Source organism: Falco biarmicus, chromosome 3 (assembly GCF_023638135.1).
Source record: "Falco biarmicus isolate bFalBia1 chromosome 3, bFalBia1.pri, whole genome shotgun sequence".
Classification (NCBI taxonomy): Eukaryota; Metazoa; Chordata; class Aves; order Falconiformes; family Falconidae; genus Falco; species Falco biarmicus.
The window spans coordinates 17,542,331-17,553,448 of record NC_079290.1 but is presented as its reverse complement, the minus strand read 5'-3'; the positions used below and the strand labels follow the sequence as shown (position 1 = coordinate 17,553,448).

The following is an 11,118-nucleotide window of genomic DNA, read 5'->3' as shown; positions in this document are numbered from 1 at the left end:
GCCATCCTCAGGAGGCTGGGTTGGGCATGAGATGGCTTTGCTCCACACCGGCTGGGGGACCACGGGAGGGGGTCCACGTCCCGCTGGAGCCGGGGACGCGGAAAGCCGCGGGAGGAGCGGAGCAGGCGTGTCCAAACCTTCCTCCTCCTATTTCCCCGTGCGTCAGGGCTGGGAGGAGGAGAATTGCCCTTTTTTTTTTTTTTTTTTTTTTTTTTCCCCGACTTTTTTTTTTTTTTTTTTTTTTTTTAAAAAGCCTCCAACTACTTTAGCGCGGAGTCGGCAGCAGATGGTGGACACGACCCGAGGTTTCGGCGGGGAGAACGAAGGGATGCGCCAAGCGCGCAGCGCCCGCCTCTAGCTCCGCGCCCGCTCCCGCTCCCCTCCATGAGCCGCCCCGCGTCCCTCCTGCCGGCCGCCCGCTGCCGCAGCGCTCCGGCCAAGCGGCTCCAGCCTCTCCACGACGGCCCCTCCGAAGAAGCTCCGGCCGCCAAGTGCCCTCGCCTGGCAGACTGCGGACCCCCGGACTGCCTCAGCGCACCCGGGTCTCCTTGTTCCCCCGCTTCTCCCGCCGGCGGAGGGGCGGCGGGTCCCAGCCTGATCGCCTCCTACCTGCTGCTGCCGCTGGCCGAGCGGGAGCAGGTGTCCCGGGCGCTGAGCGTCAGCTCCGGACGGGAGCTGCGCTGCAAGGTGAGCGCGGAGCTCCGCGGGCGCGGATGGGGAGCGGGGCGGGGGATCCCTCCCTGCTTGTGGACCCGCACCACCCGGGGGGGAAGCCTGGGCAAACGGGCTGCTCCCCGCTCAGCCGCCGGTGGGGTTTTACACGCGCTGGGAGTAAGCCGCAACTCCGGCTTAGCCTCGGAGTACCTTCCCCAAAAGGCTTTGGGGATGCCTCTCCCCCCTTTCTCCCCTCTTTCAATATCAAGTGAACAGGAAGGGTCTTGGATGGTGATTTGTTTTATTCCTCTCCCCCTCCCCCCTTCTCCCCTGCTTCAATATCAAGTGAACAGGAAGGGTCTCGGATGGTGATTTGTTTTATTCCTCTCCCCCCCTTCTCCCCTCTTTCAATATCAAGTGAACAGGAAGGGTCTCGGATGGTGATTTGTTCTATTCCTCTCCCCCCTTTCTCCCCTCTTTCAATATCAAGTGAAGAGGAAGGGTCTCGGATGGTGGTTTGTTCTATTCCTCTCCCCCCTTTCTCCCCTCTTTCAATATCAAGTGAACAGGAAGGGTCTCAGATGGTGGTTTGTTTTATTCCTCTCCCCCCTTTCTCCCCGCTTTCACTATCAAACGGACAGGAAGGGTCTCGGTAAGCGCTGTGCACTGCGCTCTTGCCGAGCCCTGGCTCCCCTCCAGCTCCCTCGTCATTGTTTGGGGAGAGTTGCTACGCGAGCGGCTGCTTTCAACACCCTCGAAAATGAATTTTGCTTTGATTTCCTCTTTACAGGTGTTCCCCCTCAAACACTACCAGGACAAGATTCGGCCTTACATTCAGCTGCCGTCACACAGAAACATCACTGGGGTCGTTGAAGTCATCCTCGGGGACACCAAGGCCTATGTGTTCTTTGAAAAGGACTTTGGGGACATGCACTCCTACGTGAGGAGCTGCAAGAGGCTGAGGGAAGAGGAGGCTGCCCGGCTGTTCAAGCAGATCGTCTCTGCTGTAGCTCACTGCCACCAGTCGGCCATCGTACTTGGTGACCTCAAGCTCAGGAAATTTGTCTTCTCGAATGAAGAGAGGTAAGTGGTTGTCACCGGCCAGCCCTAGGGTGAGTGGCGAGGGAGGAGTGCCACATCTAGAGATGCAAACAGCGTCCCAGGGAGCGGGAGCTGGCACGGCGTGCCAGCTGGGCAGCACCTGTGACCGATCCGAGTAGCTCCCTGTCACATGTGTGTAGTAGGTCACGGCTCTTACTGGTACACACGTACTCTTAGTTAGATCTCGACTGATGAAAGGGAGGAAACTCGCTGGGAGCTTCCTCTCATTCAGCAGAAGTTCAGTGAAACCCGCTGTTAGACAAAGGGATGATAGTTCAGCTCCTCGCTAGTGCCAGAAGATGTCATGTGTGCCACTCATTCAGTGGAAAATGAATAAAAGCAGAGAGAAGGAGAGGAGGGAGGCTGAGGCGTTGTGCTGGGGAGGGGAAGTGGCCGGGTTGGGGGACCGGGACGTGCGAGCAGGGGCAGCGATCCCCAGGAGGGGTCTCCTTGCTGAAATCCCCTGCTGATCAGGGCTGTGCTGCCAACCAAACACCGGCTGTGTCCTTCGAGGCTTTGATCCCTCCTCTGCGACCGGTGGCGGTGCTTTCTGTGCCCCCTGTGCCCGTGGATGTACAGGGAAGGTGGGACGTGGTTAAATATTGCTTTGGGAAGCCTACATCAAAGAAAAGCGCTTCAGTAAAACTTAGCCTAAAGCCTAGGTTTATAGAGAGGAGATCCAGAATCCAGTAGTTAAATTTAGATTAGGGAAATAATTCACTATTTCCCTGGATTGTTTGTTGCCCTTGTAGTGCTGCACCGCACATGGCAGAGCCAGAAATACATTTTAAATCAGCATAACTGACGCCGACTAGCTGCTTATCCTGTAGAAAGCTAAAAAAAATAAAATAAGTAAAATCCATAATGGAGTTGTGCTTAATCTGATGAAACTGGAGATATTACTGAAGCAGAAGAAAACATGATTTTTTTATTTTTTTTAACTGGGCTAACGTTTCTTCAGGATATTGTTTATAAATGTGATAAGAAAATTAACCAGCACTGCCCCTCTTAAACAGAAACAACCATATGTTGACATACAAATAAAGTAATTCCTTTGAAGGAAACTATTGCAGCTTTTCCCGCCCATAAGAAGATGAAACATTTGTTGAAATGTTACATTGCACACAGTCTCGCTCATTTGGAAATAATGCGTTGCACAGGCGAGTGTCATGTGCATCACATTTGGCAAGAAGAGGGTTAAGCAATGGCAGGCGGACTCGGGCTCTCCAGCACAGGTGCAGTTTCAGGGCTCCTGCAGCCAATCCTGGGCCCACGGTTGGCGTTGAGTCATATTTTCCGTTTGCAGAACCATTGGGTATTTGGCGAGGTCACGCTGAGGACAGGCTGCAGCCAACGCATCTACACCCCAGCAGGCTGCCAGGCAGTGCAGAGCCCTTCCAGGGCCAGCCGGTGCCTTCCTTGCTGATGCAATGCTCCCCTTTCCCCCCAAAACGGGATGTCGGGGTGGACCACCTCCACTGGGAAGGTGGCAGGTGTGGTGGTGCCCTCTGGAAAGGCCAAAAAAGGAAAAAAAAAAATTACAAAATAAAATACAAAACTCAGGAGAGCAGGTGATAACCGCAAGCGTGGAAGGGAGCTGGACTTGGCAAAATCACGCAGCTGGAGGCTGTTTGCTCAAAGCCTTGAGACGCAAATAGCGGTGCGTGTGATGTGTTGTAGCTGATGAAGCCCCTGCAGTAGCAGTGCAACCTGCGTAGATCGAAGGTGACTTGCTGGTGTTCCTCGAGAGCCCTCTCTGGTGTTAAAATCCCCAGCAAATAAAATCAGTAGGCATAGCCGAGCACCTACCCAACGCACGTAGCTGAGCCACTATTACACGGATCCAGGAGTCCAGGCAAAGTCTGCTGCAAACTAAAGAGCATTTCCTCTCCTTTTCTTTATGCCGATGTGAGAAGGGGAGGGGGGTTTGCCATGGTCGGGGGCTCGCTGGGCTCGCTTGTGCCTGGGTTGGTATTTCTAACCCTGGCTTCCTTTCCTGCCCTCCCTAGGACTCAGCTGCGGCTGGAGAGCCTGGAAGATACACACATCATCAAAGGCGAAGACGATGCGCTCTCAGACAAGCACGGCTGCCCGGCGTATGTCAGCCCTGAGATCCTAAACACGACTGGAACTTACTCTGGAAAATCGGCTGACGTGTGGAGTTTGGGAGTGATGCTTTATACCTTGCTGGTGGGACGCTATCCCTTCCATGACTCGGATCCTAGCACCCTGTTTTCCAAAATCCGGCGTGGACAGTTCTGCATTCCTGACCACGTCTCCCCCAAAGCCCGATGCCTCATCCGCAGCCTCCTGCGGCGGGAGCCCTCTGAAAGACTCACTGCTCCGGAGATCTTGCTCCACCCTTGGTTCGAGGCGGTCTTGGAGCCTGGATATACAGACCAGGAGACGGGAACTTCGGATCAGATTGTTCCAGAATACCACGGAGACAGTGATGATATTAGTTCCTTCTTCTGTTAACCCCGAAATCTCAAAAACCTCGGCGGTTCTCACCTCCGGCATCTTCGTAGGGTTTCATTTTTCCACGTTTGCAAACTCAACAGCATCTTAAAGTGCCAGTATGGTCAGAAAAGTGACCTTCTTTAAAGTAAACACCAACTCATAGATCTATTCTCCCTGAGCGTACTCAGAGTTTCATCCTCTTGCTCTGCTGGCAGGTCCATCCCGCCAGCCCTGGAGGACCTGTGCAGCTTTGCGAGAGCCGCCTGGCTTTTCTCCCACCTTGCGCATCCTCCACTGGTGTAACCGGTTGCGTCTTGGCTGCAGAGTCTTACGGCTGGCGAGGTGTGAAGAGGCAGCCCCTTCTGCTTTCCCGTGGTGGCTACAGGGGTGCGGAGCCCCGGCCGCCATGCGGAGTGGGTGGGGAGCACCACGCACGCTTCTAACTGAGCAAATCTGACAGAAATGGCAAAAAGGGGAATCAACTCAGCGCGCCGCACCGGCCGGCTTGCAAAGTAGCTTTCTGACTGTAAGCACACTTTAATGAGGGAAGGAGGTCTTCACCTGCCACGGCCAGCTGCCTGCTCGCTGCTGCTCCTCCAGCTGGTCTTACTTTCAGAGGCACGAAGCTCTTAGATCCACCCATAAGACAAATCACTGCTGTGGCTCTTTCTGAAGCAGAAATCGGTGGATCTCCCAGCTGGATCCCCTCCGATTCCATTCGCTGACCAGGAAAGCATTTTAAATAGACTCAAGCCTCGCGTTACCATGGTGTAGCCTATATAACTTTATGCCCTCAGCGAGCTTGTCAAGTAGCAGGTCTCGTTAGCTCCGAGTGCCAAAACATATCCGTTTACCAAACCGTAACACTATCAGCTGGAGCGCCTTCCCTTGGAAAATGATAAGGGGTATCTTGTACAGTACATGTAAACACAGTTGTGTTTTCCTACAGGCTCAACTCTTAAAAACATCATATCCTTTCTCCTCTTCCCCCCTCCATTCCCTAAAAAATTAGTCTTAAGAGTAAAATCTCCATACGCCCTTAGTTGATCATTCAGGTATGTTGTTTGCCTCCAGCTACATTTTTTTCCCCTTATTTTTTTTTTTCCTTTTGCATGATTATTCATAGACTTTCCAATGTGCGTGGATAATGGATATATCGAAATCATTAGCTTCCTGGGTTGGGGGGTAAGTAAAGCTTAGTCCTGCCTAAAATTTCTGCTTCGTTTCACATTTGTGTCCAGTGGCTTATACAAAGAGATGTCCATTCGCTTCAGGCGAGAACACGGCTTCTGAAACAGCCGTGAGGTGGGCAACATGTGTCCCCGACATGACACAGTTCGAGTGAAGTCAATTTAAGGGTTAACCCCCAGCAAGCTGCAGTCCCACCACGCTTTGCGAGAATACCATGTATACCTCATGGACTGTGTACTTTGTACATACCTTACTGTTCGGGGTTGTTTGTTGGTTTTTTTTTTTTTTGTTGTACTTTGTCCTAATAAGAGGTGTCGAAGAGCAATTTAATGTGAATTATTGTTGGCAATACTAACTTGACAGAATCATGAGCATTAAGAGCAGGGCGCTACAGCTCTCCGTTGCACTAAACCTCTCATGATTGCTTGACATTTGTATCTGTGATACAGTTTAACCCTTCTATGAAAAACAGTACCTTTGTATATATTGGTAGAAAACTCTGCCAGAAAAGCTAAAAACACTATGTCCAACTTGTAAATATGTATATGTATGTGGAAACCTGGATGATAAAGTCTGACTTGTAGAAAGTTTTAATAAACTTCGTTTCATAATGTTTGTCCCCATTTCTTGAAGCGGCTCAAGGAGAATGCGGCTGGAGTATATTTGGTTTAATCCGAAAAAATGGGGTTTGGCCTCAAAGAGAATCAGCTCGTTGATGGTCCCTGTGCGTGCTCCATCATGCCCAAGGCGTGGGGGTCTGAGCCCTGACTCCCCCAGCTCTGCCTGGGGTTGAGTCCCCATGGAGATGAGGGGGGACGGGCTGGCTCCTGCTTCTTGCAGGCTGGAAAGGGCCTGAGATGTCCCCAGAGCCATGTGAAATGGGGTATCCTATTCATCTCATAAACAAGGGGGGAGAGGAGTTACAGCTCTGGCTCTGAACTTTAGAAGCCCTATTGCCTTTCAGCACGTGCATTCATTTCCATCTGCGCCCCGTGAGCAGAGCATGCTATGGCACCGCAAGGCTGTCATCCTGCACCTGTGTGCGTGGCAATGTGATGCTCAAGCCAGTGGAAAGTCAGATCTCAGGCGTTTAAAAGTGAGCAGCCAGAAAAGCCCGAAGCAGAGGCAGGAGTCAAGAGCATTGGCTTAAACGGGGAGCTGAAGCCAGTGGGCAGGGGTTGACCCCGCTGCCCGGAGGCAGCGCAGAGGCCGCCCAGTGCTCCCATTGAAAACGAAGGGAAAGATTATTAGGGCTGCTTTTCTTTGTGGTGAGGAGAGAGGAGTATAAATAGCAGCAGTATCAAGGTTAGAGAATGTGCTTTCCTGAAAGAGATCAAGCCACCCTTGCAATCCACCCGGAGCGGTGAGATCATCGCTCACAAGTAGAGAGGAGGAGGAAGAGAGTCTTGATTTTTATTTATACTTTGCCTCATGTTTAACTTTGTCCTTTTGCTTGAAATCTGTTCACTGGAGCAACTGCTGCCAGGCAGCTATTCGAGCAGGAGCAACTTTAAAACAGGATTTTGCTTTTAGAAGGCGAGTGGAAAGAGAAAAGGAGGGAGTAGGGACCTGGTCAGTGATGAAGCAAAGTGCACTGACTTTAATTAGGCACCTTGACTCCCACTCTGAGAAACCAGCAATCTGTGCAGTAAGCATATTTTCTTAGCACTTGCTGAGTGAATGTCAGACACCGAAATATCTCAAGTTACTTTACTGATGTTATTCTTGCAAGACCTGTAAAAATACATGCGCCACATAGCCTGCCTGATTAAATTACCCCCTGCCCTACCGTGCTTTCAGGCTTGGACAGAAGCCCTGATGCATCCTTTTAAAACAACTGCAGGAGGTACGTGTTTTGATGGAACCTTGAAAACTTTCAAAACACCTTTTTTTTTTTTTTTTTTTTACCCTTGCAGTTAAGTCACCCTTAGTAGGTGAATGTGTAGGTCATCCCATGACTTTATTTCACATGAGCTACTCTGCAGAGCAATTAAAATAAACGTCAAATTGTAGTAACATCTGCAAACAGCCTCTGTGTTGCTTTAGGGATTATAATGCAACATCCGTTTGTACAGCAGAATAAATTGCTATTGCTTCGTTACCCCATCGTTTGTATTATTGTATACAAAGTTTCAGAGCATGTTGAAAGAACCAGCATATTAAGTGATTAAACTTTGATGGTGGGTGTGAGAACTTTGATTTATGCAATGCATAATTTCTTTTACATAAATTCTTTTCGAGAGAGTCATAATTTGTCTATTTTTAAATGGTCCTTTTAGAATAGGACTGTACGAATCTTTTATGTATTTCTCAGACCTGGTCACCATTTTCATCTTGAAGTCGCAAGATATAGCTGGCCTCTCTGAAAAGTGCTGGGAGCCTTCAGTCCTCGTCCGTTTGCTGCTGAAAACACCAGAAAATTTGAGGTTTTTCACATCATCCTGAGCTCCATCCTAAAATGGCATCAAACCGCCTCCTAGTCAGGATAGATCTTACATCCTATATATATATATATTATTTTTTTTTATTACCTCTTGATACTTTGGCTACATTTTAGGCATCAGTTCAGTAATTCTCTTTTAAAGTAGCACAGCAGAATTTATAAAACAGCTTCCACTTAAAATGCCAGGTAAAACAGCCAGCTCAGCAAGCTCAAGTTTAAGGTCAACATCTCTTTGCCAAGCAGGTGATACTGCTGAGGTTATTTGCAGTTAATTAAGAAGGACTGGTAGAGGTTCAGTTCTACCTATGCTAAAAAGTGCCCCGATTTTAGAACACCTTCCAGTCAGTCAAAGGCACTTCTGCATCAATGTATTATTTATGAAAGAACGGGGGGTGGGGTGGGGTGTGGGAAGAACAATTTTTTATACAGATGTAAAAGATGAAGATTTATTGCACTTGGCTGGGTGGCAAAGCTGGTGCAATGCTCTTCTCTATCTCTGCTTTAATGCACGGGGGGTAGGCCTGAGAGAGAACTTGAAAAACACATTTTTTTCTATTAGGGCTGAGTGCATTCTGTCAAGCAAATCTCTTCAGATTATCTCTTTATACAACAGCAGATTTCCCCTCCCCCCCCCTCTCCTTTTTTTCATGCTATTGCATTCTGTCAGGGGAAAAAAAACCCCAATGTTTAGCATTATGGCACTGCACAGATTTAGCAGCACAAAGGAAGAAATATCCTATGCAAATGCTTCTTACAAATGTAATGTTTTCCTAGCGAGCGCTGAGAAGAATAGCTTGCCGTGTAACCACGGTCTGAATTAAACCCTTGCAAGAAGTGGCTTTGTTAAATGCAACATCTCTCTGAACTATTGTTGGTAAAAGTACTGTGAAATTTGCAACAGTTCTTACCGTGATTCCTCCATAACTTGCAAAATCCTGTTCTCCAAGTGAAATCCAGAGTTCAGATTTCAGCCAGGATCAAATTTTGTTGCAGCAAAATGACAAATCCTTCAGGATATGAGTTCACAGTAGGAATAGGTTTTTGGTTGTTGTTTTTTTTTTATGAAGCCAGCTATTTAGAAAATGCCTTAAAGAAAACTCATTAGTTTTCATTGCCCTGTATGTATTTATTTACAGTATTTAACCAGCTAAACAAGCTAATGTGCAGCACTTTATTTCCTAATTTGGCTTTGAAGCCGGAGCAGCCGAAGTATCAATTACATTCTGTCAAATGCAAACATTAACATAACTGTATGAAGCAATCATGTTTCTAACAACAGCAAGCACTGCCCAGAGGACCAAAATAAATAAAATTCATAGAGCAAGAGGTAACGCTTTTCTTTACAGCAGGATTAGGGCTGGCGAGTGCCCGTGCACTTCCCTCTCCAGGGACAAACGTTTGTCTCGCAGGGCTGCGGAGGCAGCTCCAGCGCTGAAATGCAGGTGATTAATAAGGCACTTGCTCACCAAGGGCACGGTCTCATCACGGCGGGCGTGGATTTCTGCATGCAACTCCCACTGTTATTAATGGTTAATTAATGTGTAATTTGCAGAAAGAGATGAAACTGGGACCTCGGCGGTGTGTTGTGAGCGCACACATGGGCTTATCGTTCGAAGAAATATCAGGGTGACACGAAGGGTGGATGACAGAAAATAAGTGCGGCATGAATCAGCTGCCCTGTGTTTATCACACAGTGCTGTTGTGGGAAAACATTCACCTCCACTGACTACCGTCTCCTGCCAACAACAAAAGTTGAGTTTGATAAATTATTAGTGGAGATGTTCTCAGTGGCTTTGCTTAGATTTTACTCCTCTTGCGCAAATTGCAGATTAGGAAAGGATTAAGTAACAACAGTGTGGCTAAAGTATTACACATCACGCTGGCGATTAGCCAAAGAATGTAGCATGCAAAAGCTGACATTGCCTAAGAAATCAAATATAGCTCTGGTCACCACAGAAAATGACTCTTCCCCACCACCTAAAGTAGTTGCTCAGTGTCTCCTGTGTCACCCAGCATCTTGCACCAGCAAATTGTTCATTACAGGGCGTTTTGGTGGGGTTTTTTTCCTTTTAAATTTTTATTTTTTCTTTTCTTAGCTTCCAGGTAGTGACAAAGCCATAAACATTCAGATGAATCAGAGAAACCATAAATGTAATTGAGTGTAAAGCCATTGTTGGGCCTTGTGATAACATCCCCGTCAAGTCCCGACTTGTCAGATTCATAGTCTCGCTGAGGTTCAAATACTGCGAGTTTTCTTTGCCATGCTAGCAACCGGGGGCAAAGTATCAACATAATTTGCGGCAAGAGGCTGCGCAAGACTCTCATGCCCGATGACAATGGCTTTGCAGATGGGCAGTGGGACGCCTGGTGTGAGTAAGTGTTTCCCCTGGTGAGTAAAGGTGGCAGAATAAGGCTCAGAAATCTCAGCCAGCAGCCTTTACTGCAAAGCAGGGGGGCAACAGCCCTCAAACCCCAGGTGAAAGGGTAAAACCCACCCCGGCGCTTGTGTGAAATTGTCAGCTGACAAGCACGGTGGTGAACCTTGCTCCTCCCCACCCTCATACCTGTGCCCAAGCTGCCTGGATCTGGGAGAAAGCAGGATGCTGTCAGGCCAACAGGTCCACTCAGCCGCAGCAGAAGCACCAGCAGATGCCTACAGATGTGCATGGGAGCAGGGCAGATGCCAGTCGGGCTACTCCTGTGGTGTCCCAACACTGCAGCACAGGGACACAGTACTTAAAGGGGCCCACAGGAAAGATGGGGAAGGACTCTTTACCAGGGAGTGTCATGGTAAGGTGACAGGTTTCAGCTTTAAACTGAAAGAGGGTAGATCTGGAGTAGATATCAGGAAGAAAGTTTTTACTCTCAGAGTGGTGAGGCACAGGACCAGGTTGCCCAGAGAGGCTGTGGATGCCCCATCCCTGGCAGTGCTCAAGGCCAGGCTGGATGGGGCTCTGAGCAACCTGGTCTGGTGGAAGGTGTCCCTGAGGGGGGTTGGAATGAGATGATTTATAAGGTCCCTTCCAACACAAACTGTTCTATGATTTTATGACACTGTGGCCCACTGATGCCCACCTTTAACCATCGTGTTAACCATTCTCCAAGGATCTTCTCATCAATCAGGTGCTTGGCTGCCTTTGACCCTATGTGTAGTTTGAGGGTCTCAAAGTCCCATGGCAGTGAATTCCAAAGCATAGCTTGGTGCTGCTCCATTAAATTACCTTGCTTGAAAAGGGGATATGCTCCAAAACACAATGTGACTGGAACCG

General features: G+C 48.8%; 1 protein-coding gene and 1 long non-coding RNA gene across 2 annotated transcripts; one reads left to right on the top strand and one right to left on the bottom strand.

Annotated features, from left to right (window-relative positions):
- The first annotated feature begins 254 nt into the window (after positions 1 to 254).
- On the top strand, positions 255 to 6,017 carry TRIB1 (tribbles pseudokinase 1). The gene is made up of 3 exons (XM_056332841.1): positions 255 to 687; positions 1,445 to 1,737; positions 3,765 to 6,017. The coding sequence occupies exons 1-3, from the start codon at positions 385 to 387 to the stop codon at positions 4,231 to 4,233; spliced, it is 1,065 nt and encodes a 354-aa protein (XP_056188816.1). The 5' UTR covers positions 255 to 384; the 3' UTR covers positions 4,234 to 6,017.
- Positions 6,018 to 7,347: 1,330 nt separating this feature from the next.
- Positions 7,348 to 10,057, bottom strand: LOC130146329 (uncharacterized). The gene is made up of 2 exons (XR_008820864.1): positions 8,758 to 10,057; positions 7,348 to 7,809 (listed from the first exon to the last, which is right to left on the bottom strand). It is a non-coding gene; the product is annotated as an uncharacterized LOC130146329 (long non-coding RNA).
- Positions 10,058 to 11,118: the final 1,061 nt, after the last annotated feature.

Bases quoted from the DNA above. Each gene is read 5' to 3' on its own strand.
- TRIB1 (XM_056332841.1), top strand. From the start codon at position 385: ATGAGCCGCCCCGCGTCCCTCCTGCCGGCCGCCCGCTGCCGCAGCGCT. The intron at 688-1,444 runs GTGAGCGCGGAG...TCCTCTTTACAG, and splicing joins GACGGGAGCTGCGCTGCAAG to GTGTTCCCCCTCAAACACTA. The intron at 1,738-3,764 runs GTAAGTGGTTGT...TGCCCTCCCTAG, and splicing joins GTCTTCTCGAATGAAGAGAG to GACTCAGCTGCGGCTGGAGA.